This window comes from Haemaphysalis longicornis, unplaced genomic scaffold, assembly GCF_048455015.1.
Source record: "Haemaphysalis longicornis isolate Haplotype H1 unplaced genomic scaffold, Haemaphysalis longicornis Haplotype H1 scaffold_2, whole genome shotgun sequence".
Lineage (NCBI taxonomy): Eukaryota > Metazoa > Arthropoda > Arachnida > Ixodida > Ixodidae > Haemaphysalis > Haemaphysalis longicornis.
The window spans coordinates 169,454,820-169,474,800 of record NW_027526295.1 but is presented as its reverse complement, the minus strand read 5'-3'; the positions used below and the strand labels follow the sequence as shown (position 1 = coordinate 169,474,800).

The 19,981-nt window shown below is 46.9% G+C and overlaps 2 protein-coding genes across 2 annotated transcripts; one reads left to right on the top strand and one right to left on the bottom strand.

Annotated features, from left to right (window-relative positions):
* Positions 1 to 444: 444 nt before the first annotated feature.
* Positions 445 to 12,036, bottom strand: LOC144168412 (uncharacterized). The gene is made up of 2 exons (XM_077697407.1): positions 11,167 to 12,036; positions 445 to 567 (listed from the first exon to the last, which is right to left on the bottom strand). Exons 1-2 carry the CDS (start codon positions 12,034 to 12,036, stop codon positions 445 to 447), a joined length of 993 nt encoding a protein of 330 aa, XP_077553533.1.
* LOC144168411 (uncharacterized) lies at positions 5,163 to 19,706 on the top strand. Its single transcript, XM_077697406.1, has 5 exons — positions 5,163 to 5,293; positions 13,732 to 13,793; positions 14,629 to 14,641; positions 17,637 to 17,677; positions 19,408 to 19,706. Exons 2-5 carry the CDS (start codon positions 13,745 to 13,747, stop codon positions 19,683 to 19,685), a joined length of 381 nt encoding a protein of 126 aa, XP_077553532.1. The 5' UTR covers positions 5,163 to 5,293; positions 13,732 to 13,744; the 3' UTR covers positions 19,686 to 19,706.
* The last annotated feature ends 275 nt before the right edge of the window (positions 19,707 to 19,981 follow it).

The window sequence follows — 19,981 nt, the reverse complement described above, 5'->3', positions numbered from 1 at the left end:
CCAATTGTTAGGTGGCGTGGTTTTTTCGCTGCTGGGGGACGGCTTCTGTTTTTTTGGCGAGACTTATAGGCCAAGATCTAAAAGTGTGTTGACAACGCTGCCCAAGTTTTTTTGTTGGCAGGTTCGGATAAGATCTGTCTCAGTTAGGGTTCCTCAGACAAAGAGTGCAATATAATCTGCATAAATGGTGACATGTATCCCGCATGTTTTTGTCTGGGAGATCTATAAGGTAGACAGGAGGGAACGAGGTTAAAAAGGAAGGGAAAGAGTTTGCTGCCCTGGGCACCCAACTGTGACACGCCTTTCAGTGCTGCTTATGTGTCTGATTTTAACTGTGAAGGTCCTGTGAAGAGAGGCGTGGAGGTAATTCCGTAAGTGGCCCACAATTGCAAGGTCGTCGAGCGCGCTTTCACATTGAGAGTGTGGTTGGTTGTCGAAAGCTGCCTAGATGTCGAGGAAGACAAGCAAAGCAGCTTGATTGTTGTACTTGGCCTCTTCGAGGAGAGAGACTACATCGGCTGTAGAGTCAGCTGCACAGCGGTGCCGCCTCAAGCCGGTCTGTTGCTCCTGGAAGGTCCCATCGAGTTGACTGATCCATGTTAGACGGTCTAGGGCAATTGCCTCCGTGATTTTGTATATGGTAGAGGTTAGGGCTATTGGTTTGTAGGACGTTGAGGACGAGCTGGGTTTGCCTTTCGTTAGAACTGGGGTGGTTACTGTGCGGCGTTTGTTGGTGAAGCGCTCTCCGTGAACTTATGCTCTGTTGTAGGCATTGAGGAGTCCATGATTTTCAGGCTCGTCAAGGGTTTTCTGTGCTTGGTAGGTTACTCCATCATGTCTCGGGGCGCTTCGGCGCTTTGTGTTTTCTAGTGCTGTGTGGAGTTCTGTGATGATTATTGTGACATTGTAGGCCACCGATATGAAGGCACTGTTTCGGGTGCTAAGAGACGGTGATAGAGAGGCGAGGCACTTTTCGAGGGCGTAAGCAGCTGAGGTAGTGACGAAGCCGTATCTGCCTCTTTCCGGCGCGGAATGTCTATTGTTTGAGTGCTGCATCTGACGGGCGTGAATTGCTCTGCAAATAGTTTGACAAGTGCCTCTTTTTAGATGCCCCCTGCTACTGGTATGTGTAGCGCTGGTTAGAGTGGGTTGCGGGGATCCACAATGTAGTGCACTACCAGCCAAGCCTGTGAAGAGTTTGACAGCCCTTCAAGTGTTGAACAGAGGGATTCTCATCCTTGTCTGCGATGTTGGATAGCGTGTGGACGGCAGGCAGAGTCGAGCAAGTCGCACATACGTGTTCCAATCAAGGGGTCTGTCAGTTCTTATAGCTTTAAGCTGTGCTCTCTGCGTGGCGGCTCGTAATGCTAGTTGTGTTATATCCGGTACGGGTTGGTGTGGTGAGGCCTCACATTGGAAGGTTGCCCTCTTGAGGCAGTTGGTAATCACTAAGACAAAATCATTATCTTCAGGGTTGGCTCGGGTGAGTTGCCTATAATGGAGCCATTTGGTGAGATAAGTTTGTTTTGGGGTGTCTTTTTTCGCCAGTAGTCGGCTGTGAAACAGAAGCTGTGCGTTAGCTTTATATACCCAAAGCCAAATATGAACGTTGAAGTCCGGTGACAATGTTCATACTTGTCAACATTGTTGAACAAGAACAAGACATTACGCAATTATAAGTTAGAGAATCAATACATAAGCGATATTCGCCCTGCTTTTTTATTAAAACTTCACGTATGACTCGTTTTAAGTGCTAATGCACTTCTTAAGCGACCCTGAACCTGCGTCCACCGGCGATGTCCGCGCACGTGGAGATGGGCGCGCGCAGCCTGGCCGCTGACATGGCACATACCCACGTGGGGGATTGGCCAGGAATCTCATCGTCTTCCTTGGCAACGGGGGGGAGATGGGCGCGCGCTGTCTGGCCGCTGACATGGCACATACCCACGTGGGGAATCGGGCGTGAGAAGGGCTAATGCACCTGCCTAAAGGAGTACTGACACGAAATTTCAAAGCTGAGATCCGCTCTAGCAATCAAGTACAACGACAACACAAATAGGTGTCTGTGAATAAATGCATCTTTCTTTCTTTGTAGTTGTGTGTGTGTGTGTGTGTGTGTGTGTGTGTGTGTGTGTGTGTGTGTGTGTGTGTGTGTGTGTGTGTGTGTGTGTGTGTGTGTGTGTGTGTGTGTGTGTGTGTGTGTGTGTGTGTGTGTGTGTGTGTGTGTGTGTGTGTGTGTGTGTGTGTGTGTGTGTGTGTGTGTGTGTGTGTGTGTGTGTGTGTGTGTGTGTGTGTGTGTGTGTGTGTGTGTGTGTGTGTGTGTGTGTGTGTGTGTGTGTGGATCTCTCTTTCGCGAACATTACCGAACCGCGCAAATTCAACTCGTGCATTCGCACTTTCACATTCTTCCCCTCGGGGAAATGCGGGGAATTTTTTGTGATACTACAGCAACTGTAGCAAAAAAAACATTCACTCCGCCGCCTGCTTTTGCCTGGGCTACTATACACTCTTAGGCAAAAAGGACTAAAATGGGGACTAAAATACAGCCGTTAGTCTTAGCGGGCGACCGTTCATCTTCAAGGGGAGTATCTGCGGCAGAGTACGTGCCGTGTGCATAAATGCGGACTAACTGTTCGTCCCCGCCGATCTATAAGGAGTAACGGGAAGACGAAACGCATGCAGCTAGTCTCTTTGCTGCGTCGTTAATCTCCTAATGGCGTCGTCGTTGCCCTTTCGCGCATATGTCTGCGAACAGTTTTATATTTCCAAAACACAAGCCATTGCAGTCACTGGGTTCTTTAAATGGTGCCACGGGAGAAACTATTGATGTTAGTCATAAGAAAATCGCCTAGGGTTAGTAGAGCGGCGGGTAATGGCAAGGAGCGGCGAAGCGCGACTGCCATACGCTTCTCGGCGAGGTTATGTTGATAGGCTGTGTTGCATACGATTCGTGCGAGGCAATAACGGCCAATGAAAGCTTTTAAGCGCCTTAACAGTAACGCATAAATTAGTGACAATAGCAAAAGTGGATTCCTGAGCGTAATGAATATGTTTGACAGACGAGAAAAAAACGCATGTTGCTGATGACAACTGCAACACAAAAATGCTCGCTACAGGTAAGCGTCTTGAAGTTATCTTTTACACTCGGTACATAATTGCCTTGGGCACCAAAGCTATGACAATGCTGCAACTGCTGTAAAACCCGCTTGGATTTCCCAGTCGCAATCGTCTAGCGACGTGAATTTGAAGAATTCAGGCTAAGCAACACCGAATTCGCTTTCGCCGATGCAGGAAAATATGGCATGTTTCCTTATTCTGACACTCACACAGACGACACCTTTCACATACGTTACATAGAGCACTTAACATATGTATCGAACACTAAGAAAGCACTTAGCTTGCGCTAATTTGTGCGGAAACAAATGAGTCGTCCGATCGCCCAGCTACCTATCTCAACTAGGCGACGACGAGTTGATTGTTATTTACGAGAAAAACTATGGTTGTGACGCTCTACTTCCAATCGAACTGAGCAATTGTCCTTAAACCTAGCAAAGCGCTAAGTGCAAAGCGCAAAACGCGGTCACGTTCGCTTGCACAGATAGAAATTCGGGCACCAGTTGCAATGGATCTGTTCCGTTATGCACAGAACTACACGCTGTACACTTGAATATTATCTACCCCAGCTAGCACCCGGCGGCGTGGTCCAGCGGATAGCGCGTCGGGTTCCTTGTGTATATTTCCGGCCCTCAGGGGGGTTCGATCCCTGCTGGTGCCAGAGTTACTTTCTTTTTTTCTGCACTCTACGCAGTTCGTCCTTGGGGAGTGTCGGAGCGGACCATCCGGGTGGGGGACTAACCGTTCGTCCCCTCGCAGTTAGTCCCCAAAGGGACTAATGATTGTGGCAGAGGCCGTTAGTCCCCGAAAGGACGAACTTTTAGTCCTTTTTGGCTAAGAGTGTAGCTCCTGGCGGCATTTTAAGAAATCAAACGGTAACAGTAACGAAAGGCTCTACTACATAGGTCGCACGTTCCGCTTAGAACCCGCGTGGACTAGGGCAACGTGGTTCCATAAACAATGGATTAGGGTGGCCCGATTTGCGCGCGTCTCTGTCGTACGGCAGCGCTGGCATTGAGACACCTGACTTGGAGCGGTGGAACGCGGTAAATTTAAATTGACTTGAGCAAACCTCTAGCGTGTTATCTTGAGAGGAAGGAGACGGGAGAGAAACCGCATGACAGGGGAGCGGGAATGAGAAGGAAGGTATTTATTACTCGGCAGGGGCGCCAATCGACTATCATCTTTCGCCGACATTTGCAACGAAAGGAGCAAATGGCCATTTTTTTTTATTGAATGAATCAGCTGTGGGCCAGGCGCGGGCGCACATGTGGGTTGATCGTGATTATTTATGTACACCAGTCATTGTGGCGCCGTTGTACAGACAAGCAGAAGTACTCAGAAAACAAACGAGGCTGTATCAAAAATAACCGTAAGGATATTATAATTGATGATGATGGTGATGTTTATGGTAGCATATCTTTCGCTCCTCCAGGTACAAAATAGTTACGACGCCAGTGCAACACACACTAAAAGCAACAGTACTGAAACTTAAAACCATGCGGATATGGCCTTGTCGACAATCCTATGCGTAATTTTGATGCGACAAGCTCATTCCATGCGGACATAGGAGATATTCGGGAGCGTTTCAAATCTGGGGTTAGTAGTTTACACCGGCTATGAGGCAATTTCCCAAATCTCCGAAGTGTTTTAGGTTTATACTATCAACCATGAGGCGAAAAATCAGTCGGAATTATCTACCTGCATGTGTAATGTTTATTTTTTACTCTAACAATGCACATTTGTCCCTTCGCAAGGTAACACGCGAGGTGACGTGTACTTCAATTCACCGGCAACTTTAACCGCACGAACTTTGACCGCGCGAACATGACGCAGTCTTAGCATGCCGCAGCCGCAGTTGTCTGAGTAAGGAATTTATTGTATCCAGTAACCTCGATACGTGGTCAATCAGAAGATAAGCTGCGTTCACTCAACTATAGACATAGCTTGCATTTTTTCTGCGGGGTGGAAAAGGTCATGCCGAGAAATTACCTTTTAGTTCCGTTATCTCCGTGGGCACGCAATCTGTTTCAAGTGCTTCATATCAAAGCTGCGTCAAGAAAGGCCTAGTTAGAGCGACATGCATTTTTACTGATATCACAGTTAATCTTTGTAGCTTATAAACCCTGCCCTTTGAAGCCTGCAGTGTGATCGTGGAACCTTGCGCTAGGCGACTGAGGTAAGATTACTGGTCTTCATGCAACATTTATTTCCTAAGGGGATCCTTAACCGAATGAAATTCAGTTGAACCACTCGCATTCCTCGTTTTCATACTATTGCCCTTCATTCAAGGACTACAAATCGATTTCTTTTCTGGTCTCAGTTTTGCAGGGTAGCGCTAATTGGTCCCATTAATCCACACAGGATGAGAGGTACAAAAACGTAAAGCAAACCTCTTCGTTCGTATTCTAGCGTTCCCGTTTCTAGCCGAAGTAACACACAAAGGATTTATACCACAAGCATAGAAAATTCGCGTTTTACCATTAATATCATCAGGTCTTTTTTGAAACTGAATGACATAGGTTGCTTTGCGTTCTGGGGCAGCAATAGTAACAAAAAACTAGTAACTACTTCTCCGGTTATTGTCTTCTTGATATGAGTTAAAAATGTTTGGCAACACCCCGGTTAAAGCATATTCGTTACAGTAGAAGCAGGAGGGACACCGGCGTATGAGTTCCAGGTGGTGGAGGGACTAAAAGCATTGTTGACTGTTTTAATAATAACCATCAAAAAAGTATATATATATATATATATATATATATATATATATATATATATATATATATATATATATATATATATATCTCCTTGTCTGGGAGACACAATTGTGTCTCCCAATTGTGTCAGGAGATCAATTGTCAAGGAGATTGTGTCTCCTTGACAAGGAAACACAATCTCTCCAATGTTATTCACAGCATGCTTACAAGAAGTATTCAGAACGTTGGATTGGGAACAGGTGGGAGTAAGGGTTAATGAAGAATACCTCAGTAACCTCAGATTTGCTGATGACGTTGCCTTGCTAAGTAACTCGGGGGACGAATTGCAAAGCATGCTTTCCGCACTGGGCGAACAGAGTAGAACCGTGGGCCTGAAAATTAATATGCAGAAAACTAAAGTAATGATCAATAACCTCGGGACAGCACAGCAGTTTGAGATAGGTGGCGAGGCAGTGGAAGTGGTAAGCGAATATATCTACTTAGGCCAAGTTGTGACCCCAGATCCCAACCATGAGGCAGAGATAATTAGAAGGATCAGAATGGGGTGGGGTGCATATGGCAGACATTCTCAGATATTGAATAGCAGCCTACCATTGTCGCTGAAGAAGAAAGTGCATGACAGCTGCATCTTACCGGTACTCACCTACGGGGCAGAAACTTGGAGGCTCACTAAGAGGGTTCAACTTAAATTGAGAACGACTCAGCGGGCAATGGAGCGGAAAATGATAGGTGTAACATTAAGGGAGAAGAAGAGAGCGGAGTGGGTCAGAGAGCAAACTGGTGTTAAAGACATATTAGTAGAAATTAAGAAGAAGAAATGGACGTGGGCAGGGCATGTAATGCGAAGGCAAGATAACCGCTGGTCATTAAGGGTAACAGAGTGGATCCCTAGAGAAGGCAAGCGTTGCAGGGGGCGGCAGAAAGTTAGATGGGCAGATGAGATCAAGAAGTTTGCGGGGATAAATTGGTCACAGTTGGCACAGGACCGAGGTAATTGGAGAATAATGGGAGAGGCCTTTGCCCTGCAGTGGGCGTAGATACGCTGGTGATGATGATGATATATATATATATATATATATATATATATATATATATATATTGTAATGCGGGTTTATTGCCTTGAAGGCGGAGAGTAGGAGGGGCACTCAGAAGTGGCAAGCGGATAAGTGTTCCAGCCGGCAGTATATCTCGAGCACTTCACGAGCTTCACGCCGATGGCGATGCCGCTGCGGTGGCTCACCGTGCTGCCTCGTCGTCATCTGCACAATTCAAGTGGTCAATCTCCTTGAGTGGCGTACGCCAATCACAGTGACATTGCTGACGGTTGTTGTGGCCGCGTAGCTTATCAGTTGCTCGGTAGTGCTCGCATGGTGGCTGCGCACCACTTGCTCGTCTTTCGCACTACAATTACCCCCCACCGGGAAGGGAGCCACCCTGGCGACCTAAGGGCACGTCACGACGGAAGGGTCGTAGTACGGCTTGAGGCGATGCACGTGCACCGTTTCGCGGCCGCGGCAGCGTAGATCAGACGATGGTGTGAGCGGCTCCACAACGTAATTAACGGCGGAGGTTCGTTCGAGTACGCGGTACGGCCCATGGAACTTGGAAAGGAGCTTGCTAGAAAGTCCAGGGGTAGTGGCTGGTACCCAAAGCCATACGAGAGAGCCGGGAGAAAAAACCACTTGTGGGTTGTCACCATCACGCCGATGTTTTTGGTGGAATTGGTCCTCGGAAGTAAAATTGCGAGCAAGCTGACGGCACTCCTCAGCGTGGCTGCAGAGCTGAGAAACAGGCGTGTATTCGGATGCGTCGGGTCGGTAGGGTAGAATGGTGTCGAGAGGGCAGGATGCTTCACGGCCATAGAGGAGGAAGTACGGCGAGAACCCTGTAGTAGTCTGCGTCGCAGTGTTGTACGCGTAAGTCACAAAGGGGAGAATCGCGTCCCAATCGGAGTGGTCCGAAGACACGCACTTAGCGAGCATGTCGCCGAGGGTGCGGTTAAATCTCTCCGTCAATCCATTAGTCTGGGGATGGTAGGCTGTAGTGCTGCGGTGGGTGATGTTGCATTCCTTCAGGAGAGCCTCGACCACTTCTGACAAAAAGACACGGCCCCGGTCACTTAGAAGTTCTCGTGGTGCTCCATGACGCAGGATGAAATGGTGCAAAATGAAGGTAGCAACTTCGCGCGCTGTGGCAGCCGGTAGGGCCGCAGTCTCAGCGTATCGCGTAAGGTGATCCACGGCGACGATAACCCACCGGTTGCCGGCCGCAGTCAGGGGCAGAGGGCCGTATAAGTCTATCCCGACTCGGTCGAAAGGGCGCGCGGGGCAGGGCAAAGGCTGTAACGGGGCGGTTTGTGACTGCGGCGGAGACTTGCGACGTTGGCATTCTCGGCATGATTTGATGAACTTCGTTACAAAGGAATACATTCCTCGCCAAAAGTAGCGCAGCCGCAACCGCTGGTACGTCTTAAAGACTCCTGCATGGGCGAATTGCGCATTCGTGTGGAAGTTAGCACAGATTGTAGAGCGTAGGTGGCGAGGGATCACCAACAACCACTTGCGGCCTTCGGGGAGGTAATTCCTGCGATACAGAAGCCCGTCACGAATGGAAAAATGCACGGCCTGACGTCGCAGTGCCCGCGAGGCACTACGTTCCGTAGGGTTCGAAATCAGGTCAAAAATGGAAGATATCCAAGGGTCCTTGCGTTGCTGCCCTGCCATGTCCTCAAGTGGCTCAGATGCCTGTATGCAATCAATGGCCGTAATTTCGGACGAATCAGTGGATAAAGGTGAGCGAGATAAAGCATCTGCGTCGCTGTGCTTGCGTCCAGACCGATATATCACTCGGATGTCATATTCCTGAAGGCGAAGGGACCAGCGTGCAAGGCGACCGGAGGGATCCTTCAGCGACGATAGCCAACAAAGGGCATGGTGATCTGTGACTACATCAAAAGTTCGACCGTAGAGGTAAGGCCGGAACTTTGAAATAGCCCACACGATGGCCAAACACTCTTTCTCTGTAACAGAGTAATTACATTCCGCCTTTGTAAGAGTGCGGCTCGCGTATGCGACGACGTATTCGTCGAATCCCGCCTTCCTTTGGGCAAGCACTGCTCCCAGACCTAAGCCGCTGGCGTCGGTATGGATCTCGGTGGGCGCGGAGGGATCAAAATGACGCAAAATGGGAGGTGACGTAAGTAAGCGGCGTAGGGTTACAAAGGCTTCATCGCAAGCAGGTGACCAGGTAGACAGGTCATGACTTCCGCTCAGTAACTTCGTTAGAGGCGCAATGACGGACGCAAAGTTGGGCACGAAGCGTCGGAAGTAGGAGCACAGTCCGACAAAACTGCGCAGGGCTTTCACGGTAGTCGGTTTCGGGAAGGCGGCAACAGCTCGAAGTTTAGCAGGGTCGGGAAGAATGCCGTCCTTTGAAACAACATGACCTAAAATTGTCAGTTTGCGGGCAGCAAAATGACATTTTTTAACATTCAGCTGTAGCCCAGCGTCGGTAAGGCACTGCAGAACTTGTTCCAGGCGACTGAGGTGGGTGTCAAAATCGGGCGCAAATACCACGATGTCATCCAAGTAGCATAAGCAAGTTTTCCACTTGAGGCCACGCAGAATGTCGTCCATCATGCGCTCAAAAGTGGCAGGCGCATTACATAACCCGAACGGCATCACGTTGAATTCGTATAACCCGTCGGGGGTCACGAACGCGGTCTTGGGGCGGTCGTCGTCTGCCATCGGCACCTGCCAGTAACCCGAGCGGAGGTCTAAGGAAGAGAAGAACTCGGCGCCTTGCAGATAATCTAATGCGTCGTCGATGCGTGGCAACGGGTAAACGTCTTTCCGGGTGATCTTGTTCAGTCGTCGATAATCGACACAAAAACGAACAGACCCATCTTTCTTGCCAACAAGAACGACCGGTGAAGCCCACGGGCTGTTAGAAGGCCTAATGACACCACGCTGAAGCATTTCATCAACGTGCGTTTCGATCACGGATCGCTCTTTGGCTGAAACGCGGTATGGTCGTTGCCTCAAAGGTGGATGAGAGCCGGTGTCAATGCGATGTGTGACGGTCTGCGTGCGGCCCAAGGAAGTTTGCTGGCAGTCGAAGGTAGATCGGAAACGGTGAAGAAGGGTAAGCAGGTGGTTGCGCTGGACAGGGTCGAGGTTGTCGTCTACGGAGGGAACGAAGGCGGCCGAATCAGATGCACGGGGAAGAGGCGGGCTTAGCGAGCTGAGCGACAGAACGTGGGATGCATCCGGGAAGTCGTTTATGAGGCGAGCGTCAATAGCTTCGACGCGTCCAAGGGACTCGCCACGATGCACGGTTAAGGGTGAAGAGGAGGTATTGCAGATGGAGATCATGCTAGCGCCATTTTCGATTTCAAGAATGGCGTAGGGGAGAGGGGCGCCCTGGCGACGCATAAACAGATTAGAGGGGGTAAACACAACAGTTGCGTCAGACACCATATCACAGATTACCGACACGACAACTGCAGAGGCTGGAGGGATTGTGGAGTCTTCTGCGGCGCACAGCTTGAATGTAGTGGTTACCTTGTGCACTTCAGTACCACACAGCGGAAATAAGGAGATCTCGGCGCGGGCACAGTCAATAACAGCGTGGTGACGCGACAGGAAGTCCCACCCCAAGATAATGTCGTGGGAGCACGAGGAAAGAACGACGAACTCGATTACATACATCGCGTTTTGCACAAAGACACGGCTTGTGCAAACGGCTGAAGGCTCGACGTGATGCGCCGTAGCTGTGCGGAGACGGAAACCGGATATTGAGGTCGTCACTTTTCGTAATTTGCGGCAAAGTTTGTCGGATATAACAGAGATGGCTGCTCCCGTGTCTACAAGGGCGTATGTGGTGATTCCATCGATAACTACTTCAATCACGTTCGTAACAGACAGGCCAGGGCTTTGGTATTTCGACGGCGCCGCAGTTCTTGCCTCCGGAACTGCGGCGATCAGTTTTCCTCCTGGGCATTCGGACGACGGCGCAGCGGCGAAATGGAACGGCGACGAGGGGAGGACGACCGACGGGTATCGGGTGCTTCGCGAGGAGGCGAGAGATATGGCGGCTCAGCAGCGGCATTGCTGGACGAACGTGGAGGAGTATACGCGCTAGCAGCAAAGACTGGTCTTCGGTAAGCGTCTCCGGACGGCGCGACTCGACGGCGGCAATAGCGCGCTACGTGACCAGGAACTCCACAGAAATAACAAATTGGCCGGTTATCGGGCGTGCGCCATGGGTTGCTGTGAAGCGGTGCCGAGGAAGCTGGAGGAAGGTAAGGCGGCGGCTGCGGGCGGCGTAAGGGCACGTAAGCGGTGGGCGGAGCCTGCCGTGCCGCCATTTCAGCGTATAGAGGCGCCGCTACAGGCAACGTCTGGGGGACAGCTGGCGTTGTCGGTAAGACTTCAGCGACTTCTTCCCTAATAATTCGACGGAGTGGCGACGACAAGCAAGGATCTGGTACCGGCGACGATGGCAGAGATGTACAAGGCAGAAGAGAGATCTGCCGAGCCACCTCTTCACGAACAAACTCCTTGATGCGGCTCAGTAGCGACGGGTTTTCGTCGAGTGCCAGCCCACAGAGCGGCTCCTCACGCTCCACAGGGCGGCGACGAGTGAGGCGACGCTGCCTGCGCAACTCGTCATAACTCTGCAACAAGCTGATGACGTCTCGGACGCTCTGAGGGTTTTTCGCCAGAAGCATCTGGAACGCGTCCTCATCTATTCCCTTGAGTATGTGTTTGATGGTGTCTTGCTCAGGCATGGAAGGATCCACGCGCCTGCAAAGGTCGACCACATCCTCGATGTAGCTGGTAAAGTTCTCGCCTGCCTTTTGAGCTCGCTCTCTCAAACACTGCTCCGCGCGAAGCTTGCGAACCGCAGGCCGGTCAAATACTGCCGAAAAGTTCGTTTTGAATGCGGTCCACGTTGCGCGATCCTCTGGGTGGTTGAGATACCATTTTTCGGCAAGTCCCCTCAAGGTGAAACCAACGTTATTTAGCTTCATGGCATCGTCCCACTTATTGTGTGCGCTTACCCTCTCATAGGCCGAAAGCCAATCTTCGACGTCCTGGTCATCTGCGCCAGTGAACATCGCCGGCTCACGCTCACGGATCACCCCGGAGCAGATGACAGCCGGTGGCGAAGGCGATGTCGTGTTTCGGGCGTCACTAGTCATGGTGGACCCAACGGTAGAAAGCAGGGTGCGACTCCGAAGCTCCAGGCTGGCGGGTACACGGGGTGAAGCTACCGAGCAGGGCGAGGATGGAACCCGCACACTCCACCAAAATGTAATGCGGGTTTATTGCCTTGAAGGCGGAGAGTAGGAGGGGCACTCAGAAGTGGCAAGCGGATAAGTGTTCCAGCCGGCAGTATATCTCGAGCACTTCACGAGCTTCACGCCGATGGCGATGCCGCTGCGGTGGCTCACCGTGCTGCCTCGTCGTCATCTGCACAATTCAAGTGGTCAATCTCCTTGAGTGGCGTACGCCAATCACAGTGACATTGCTGACGGTTGTTGTGGCCGCGTAGCTTATCAGTTGCTCGGTAGTGCTCGCATGGTGGCTGCGCACCACTTGCTCGTCTTTCGCACTACAATATATATATATATATATATGTATATATATATATATATATAGACTGAAAAGATAAAAACTCACACAGAGCGCGAAAAAAAATAAGGTTAATAGAGACAGAGACAAACGAGAAAGACGTTGAAAATAAAAATAAGGTTACTGACGTTTCAGGGAGAGGAGAAAGGGAGTCCTCTCCCTGAAACGTCAGTAAACTTATTTTTATTTTCTACGTCTTTCTCGTTTGTCTGTGTCTCTACTAACCTTATTTATAATATATATATATATATATATATATATATATATATATATATATGTATATAAGTTTACTGACGTTTCAGGAACTCTGAAGAAAGGAAGTCCTCTTCCTGAAACGCCAGTAAACTTATTTTTATTTTTTCACGTCTTTCTCGTGTGTCTCTGTCTCTACTACCTGATTTTTTCTCGCTCTGTGTGAGTTTTTTTCTTTCCAGACTAAAGTTTTTATGTTTCCAGACTTAAGGCGTGGGTTCGGTCCCCACTCTGGGCGCGTGTTTTTATTATTGTCTTTCTTCCGTATATTTAAAAAATTATGTTAACTTCATTAACCGTAGTAACAAAAAAGCCTAACCACACCGCTATGCCTCCTTTGGCGTTGTAAACTGCCGACCTATCCTTCTGTATTGCCTCAACGAGCCCCTCATTTCCTTACGATATATATATATATATATATATATATATATATAAATATTTATATATATATATATATATATATATATATATATATATATATATATAGATATATATATATATATATATATATATATATATATAAGAGAAGAAAAACATCGAACAAGGTAAAAGCACGATTGTGGCCTACGGTTCAGCAAAGAGAACTTGCTTTCCTATATATATATATATATATAAATATATATATATATATATATATATATATATATATATATATATATATATATATATATATATATATATATATATATATTTTGTGCAGTTTAATTAATAAACAGAAGCAAACTTCGACGACAAATTATTGCGCTAGAAATTACGAAATCTTCCTATTAGAGCCACCACGGCATAATTTCAGGGGAATGTTAAGTGCACTCGACTCTGCATATATTTCCACAAACTGAAACCAGGTCGCTGCTTCCGTAACTTGTTGCTGGTAGCTGTTTCACTACTGATATACAGTTTTAACACATAGACATCCAAAATGGTTTTCGTCACGTCCAAAAAAATGTTTTATGGATGAATGTGCTCTTTTACAGAAAGCAGTGAAGCCCAAGGTTTTCTTTTTTTTCCAGAAGGCGAGCCATCATGCAGCTGTTTATTTTCCTTGTGCTTCTGGCTGTCTCAACGTCTTTGGGTGAGCTAAGCAAAAACTTTAGTCGCTTGTTTGGTGCTACCAGAATCACGAAGTTAACAAATATGTGGACTGGTTTCTAAAAAAAACACCGTCGTTGGTTCTTTTGCAGTTGCAGTTAAAACAAAAGCTTGGAGGACTCCTTCAACAAAATATTGGAGCTACTTCTAAATTCCTAAGCTACCGTCATGAGTCTCGTGCATTTCACCTCGCAACAGGTTTCAGAAGTGCTAAAAACATTTACGAAATATTGAGTGCACCTAATTCATTTTATCTTTACTTCCAAAATTCTTTTTGTCCTCAAAAACTATTTTAAGACTGAGTGCACCTAATCTATTTTATCTTGACTTTCGAAAAGTCTTGCTGTCTGCAAACACTGAATTGAATGCACCTAATCTATTTTATCTTGACTTCCCAAACTCTTAGTATCCCCAAAAACTATTTTAATAAAATACTACATGGAATTGTAGATTCCGAAGTTACCGCAGTCTATCTTTCTCATTAGACATGTCACTTATAATGGGAAGGGCTTGAAACATATATGAATGACTGGATGCACATAATTCATTTTATCTTGGCTTCCCAAATTTCCTGCTATCCGCCAAAAATGTTTTTTCAGACTCACCAAGAACTGGAAACTGAAGTATGCAAATACCAATGTAGTCAAGACAAAAGAGTCTACAGATTAACATAACTTTTGTAGGCTTAGGAAGTATACGACCAGCTCACATCATTATACCATATATTATTCGCTAGGCTGTTGAAAATATTGCGTTTATTCGCTGTCTAAACTAATGTATTAATTTTTCTGTGGTTCTCGGTGGATGGTGCCTCCCAGACGCGACGATTGTGTAAGTGGATTTAAAATTTTTATTCTAAAGGCAAACATTTGTGGCTGTAATTTTATATGATTTTTCGCTAAACGGAATCCACCTGACGTATAGAGAAATATAATAAAACTGCAGCACAAATGGTGTGTAAGCCTATTTAACTCTTACTGCTCGTTCTATTTCTTATAACCAGATAGTTTTCCCGGTGTATGGTGCATATGTGCTCTTAGCGTGCACGAGGCGTGCTTTACAAAGCGGTCGAGCGCAATAACCCTTGCGCTACGTTGAAGGAGGCAAGAACAAGTTAACCACGAAGGAAATTTACCAGATTGAGTGATCATGATATAGATCATTTATTTTGCTCCCCGTTATTTTGCTTCCAAAAACAGTTATGTTCAAGGAGTGTCGTAAGTAAAAAAATAAATAAAGTGTTATTTTATAAAAATATCATGATTACTATCATTTTCAGCAGGAGCAGCAGCCTAATTAGGTTCACTGCAGGATGAAAGCCGCTCGCAGTGAATTCCAACCGCCATAGTCCTGCTCTGCTCGAGCTCATTCTTTTATAAATGGTTCGATATCTTCTAGGCCCGTGACAGGTTAGATGTGGTTTTTTGAACTTAATCTGAAGCCGTGAAATAGCTTAAAATTCTTTTAAACCCTTCTCTAAACAATTTCAAAGGGAAAGGGTTTTAGCAGCACGTGAGCGACTCCCGCATGGAAGCATGAGGAACAAAGTGTCGTTAAGACAACCGCCAAAGGAAATGTGCACATTATTCGCCAGCGCACTATGTTAACCAATGCCCTGTGCGAATCTCGTACGTATGTTTTTGCAATGTTATAACGTGCACCCCTTCACTCTTTCTTTCTTGTTACGTGTAACCAATTGAATATCTTGCACGCAGTTTTGTAATGTATGCTTTGAAAAATAGGGACACAGGCATGGAAAAGGGCTAGTAGCGAAACATTTATTGGAATAGTTAAACCTACCATTTCTAAACATCCTGGCCTATCTTGGTTCAAACGACAGGGCTGTGGTGGGTGGTATCTCACTAAAGAGCTGTTAAAGTTTTTATTATTTCGGCATTTTTGACTCACAAAAGACGTATAAAAAATTGGCTCCAATCCACGCTGTGAAGGGGGTTGGAAAGCAAAGCTTTAAACAACACCCACAACAATTGCCCATGCCACGTCACTTGAATTGACACACGTGGCTCTACAAAGAGTGAAACCTGAGATTTTCCCAGCCGTTACCGGGAATTCGCGGGGGTGGCGTCCCGAATGCCGTAGCACCATCGGCCATGGCTGGGATAGAGCGGCGGACGCCGCCGTTGTAGCCCGGCCGTAAGTCAGGAGAAAGAAAACGGAGAGGAGCGTCTTTCGAAGGATGAGACAGTGGAACCTAGCCATCCTGATGAGCTTGCTTGGGGCTACACCACCGCCCCACACAAGCGCAGACACCAGAACAATTCGGCATGTGAGCTTAGTGATTTCCATTTATACCGATTTAAACTAGTTAGTTTAGTAAGTTTGAGAATTGCGAGAAAGCTGTGGGAACTTTTATAATTGCAATTTATAAGAAGCAGTTGCTATTTTGGCCTTTTTAATGCCTCGTAAAACAAAACCAAATTGGTATTTACTAATTTAGAAAACGGAGTCCCATTAGTGGCAAGCAGTGCGCAAAAGGCAGCGTTTCTCTAGCGGCTATATATGTCTGTATGTGGTTTGTACGTTTTGCTTTCCCGTCCCTGCAAACCAATTCTTTACGTATGTTTGCCGTACCACCACTTAATTCCGTCGGGTTCGGTTTACCCTGGAGGTGCTGTCGAAAAAGTTAATCAAGCCATACGAAGGCAGCCCACAGTGGACGCGAAGCTGCACCAAAACAGCCCAAAACAACCGTCGCTAACGCAGACGACAAAGCCGTACCGCCGACGCCGCCATTGGCCAGCTGGCACTTGCACTCGGGGAACGCTGGGTAAATTCTCCGCGCCATCTGTAGTGTGCTCCGTGAGTGAAATCCCCCGCCGGCCCCACCTCCCCCGCCACCGCCGCGTTGGGTGTTCGTTGTGCCGCCCGCCACGAGACAATCGTTGGCTGGTAGTGGTAGAAAGCTTCGCTTTAAAATTAGCGAAGCAAATTTGCAAATTCGCAAATTTGCAAGCAATTAGCAAATTTGCTTCAAAATTAAAATTAGCTTGTTTGTCTGCGAATGTCGTCGAACGACGATAGTCGTTTGTTGCCCTGGCTTTGAACTCCTCCTCCGCGCGCCGCTCCCGCGTCTCACGCTCTTCTTCTTTCCTCTCTCTCTTCTCATAATGGATTCACTGGATTTTTGTTGAATTTAATTTGATTTTCCCGCCTCTCGCACTGCTCGCGCACCATCTGTTGGGATAGCGCGCATCCTTTTCTTTATTCTTTCATTCTTGTTTTGCCTAGAATAGCACAAGTGGCTTCTCTATTCTTTTTGGGCTTGTTTTTATCTCTCACGAGTGGGAGCCTTGATGTGTCATTTTTGAAGCGTTGTTTTCTCACTTGCTATCGTATAAACCTACCTAGCCTGTATTCTGAACTAAAAGAACGGGCACTCTTGGTTATGTTGTCACATTTGGCTCAATTGCGCTTGGTTTTTTTGCGCTAAATAATGGGGACATGTATGTCCTACGATAGCAGTTTCGGTAATTTGGAACGGTTTTGTCTACCCGTACTTTTCTGTGATGATTCTGTCTTCTTTTTGCTGGGAGCCCGATTCGAGGGATAAACAGGCAGTCATGCAGACATAAAGAACCACCAATACCTTTGTTTTTAGGTAGCCAAAGAAAGACTGCCACCCTAAGAATTCGAATGGAAATACCTTCTAGGCGTTCAAGTGTCTTGTTCGTTCAGTTGTTAGTACCAGCTTGTCCCGTCATTTTCTTCTGTGTCCTGTGTTTACTGCTGGTTTTTATTCCATTCAAACATATACCAAACGTGTACCACGCCTTGATACCTTAAGAACTGTTTATTTACTTTTCAGACAAGAGGCAGGAGGAATTGAAGGAGAGAAGCTCCTCAAACGTAAGTAAAATGTATTTTTTTACCGAAGGAATTGAACAGCTGTGGTTGCAAGATAGTAAAACATTTTTTCGTGGGTATTTGCTTGTTGACAAAAAAAAATTTCTTCGAAGCCCTTGTTCGATCTTTAAACTACGTATAGAAGCAAGATCGGGAACTGCCACCCTACAGCAAAGCCCGTGCCAAGTGCGACAGGCAACTGCAGAGACGCGGCTCTCGCTCTGTAAATCAATGTAGCGCGCTGTGTGTACTATTTGTATACTTTTTCTACCAAACCCGCTGTCTTAACACACGTGTAACCAGTTTCGACCTTTGTATGGCGGGATTGGCATGTTATCTGTGTTTTAAATTATGTGTAAAATATTCCAGAAGGAGGTACACCTCTTTGGTTGACTACGTGTAGTCTCCCTCATTTTTTAGCATAAATAAGAGCCCAAGAGGCGTACTCAAGAATATATTCATGCAGTTTGTAGTTCATCGGAGCAAGAACATAATTTTCTGATCTACCAACAGCACGCGTTCTAATTCCTTCGAGGTTGCCTAGCTATGTCTACTTCAGTGAATGGAAAATTGATGACGAGAGCGATTTTAAATACGCTGCAACACCGAAAACATTCACCTAAAGGACACGAAAAAAATACATTAATAAAGGTTGTTTAGATTTGAGGATTAGTTTCAATTTCACATGACTGCATACAGATTGCACCTATATACAGATTGCATTTATGTGGTAATAAAGATTGAGAACGACGAAGCGCTTGAGGGGGCGGGCCGTACGGGTGCAGATATTTGGAATCAGCGGTGACGAGACTGGGTGCCAGCGACGCGCTGTCTCGTTCTTGATGAACCGAGTACGTCATGTAAACAATATGTGTGTGGAAGTCACGTACTACGTCTGTCTGGTTCTTCTGTGCCACAAGATGCGGTGTTAAATCTACAAAATATATCCGATTCGTAGGACACATTGTGCGGTTTTGCTAATTACGCCATGATAGCGGCTCTAACCATACATTTAAGTTCTTGCTTGGTGAAAAAGAAATACAACAATGAAAATTGCGCGACGGTTATCACTCCTCAAAATGCACCCATCTAAATTGTCGTGTTTCCGGATCGGGCATTACGCGATAGAATTATATCTATATTACTCTCTGACGACATACGGAGTTTAAAAGCTTAACAAATGTATCGCGGCATTTTTATTTCGTACTTAAAACTGTATTTTTGGCATATTTTGGAAGGAACCATAACGCACTCCATAAATCTGTTCATGCCCGACGACTCTATGACAGCGGGGGCTCTTGCATTAGGTTTTTATGCAAAACTGCTTTCATTATCCTGTGTGTTTGCCTGAGAGAACAAGGATTTATATCGTTTCGAGATCAACAGCGAAATCCTAGCCGCCGCTTCCACTTTAAAAGTGCCAAGTGTGTTTCTCGTGCGCTCAGGCATTGCGGCAAGCTTCTGGTTACATGGATGTGTGAAATTCAAATATAACGAGTTTGTTTTACTACGGTATAGCGACGCTTCCGCTCAAGGAATAAAAGAGCGAGCTGCGGCATTTGGAGTTACATTTGGGCAGGTTAAGCCATCGTTCGCCAATTAGCCTGAGCTTTGTTGTTTGCTAACTGCCCATGCAAAAGCGCCATGTATTCAGCGCACATGAGAACGAAATTAAAAGAAGGCAGTAGAGCAATATTTGATGCAAGACGTGCCGCGTGCTTCCCCTACTGCAGAGTTGGACCTTGAGACCCTGAACAAAGCGGGGCGAACCTTGGAGTCACTGGGAGAGCTCCTCCAAGGCAAAAAAACATCTCTAAGCGCGCTGACAGATCCGGATGTCCTAGATGCCCTCAAAGCCCTCAGCGTTCTCGAACACCTCAACGAAGACGAAGAATATTTTCTTACCGCGCTTATTACTACCATCGTCGTTGCAGCTGCTACAGGCGCAGTCGGGGCCGGTGTGAAATACGCTGTGGACCGGGCGAACAAAAAACATGACCGCGTGATTTAATAAACGTAATCAATCACGCTCAACTGAATTCTGTCTTACTAAATGCGAATAGGGGGCCATCTCACCTTAACACTGCTAAAAATGACACTGAGCTCTTTTAAACATGAATGTAAACTGTCATCATAGTTCTCCCTTTCTATCCTCTTTTCTGGCTATACTCTTTACTGTCTACCCACCTCCTAGGTTCAGCCGTGATTGAGGTGCCCTCAACCCGAGAGGCAGTTATCGGCTGATTCAACTTCTATTTTTTTCTCTCAATCAAGCAACACACATCAGCATGCTACGGTGAGAGCAGC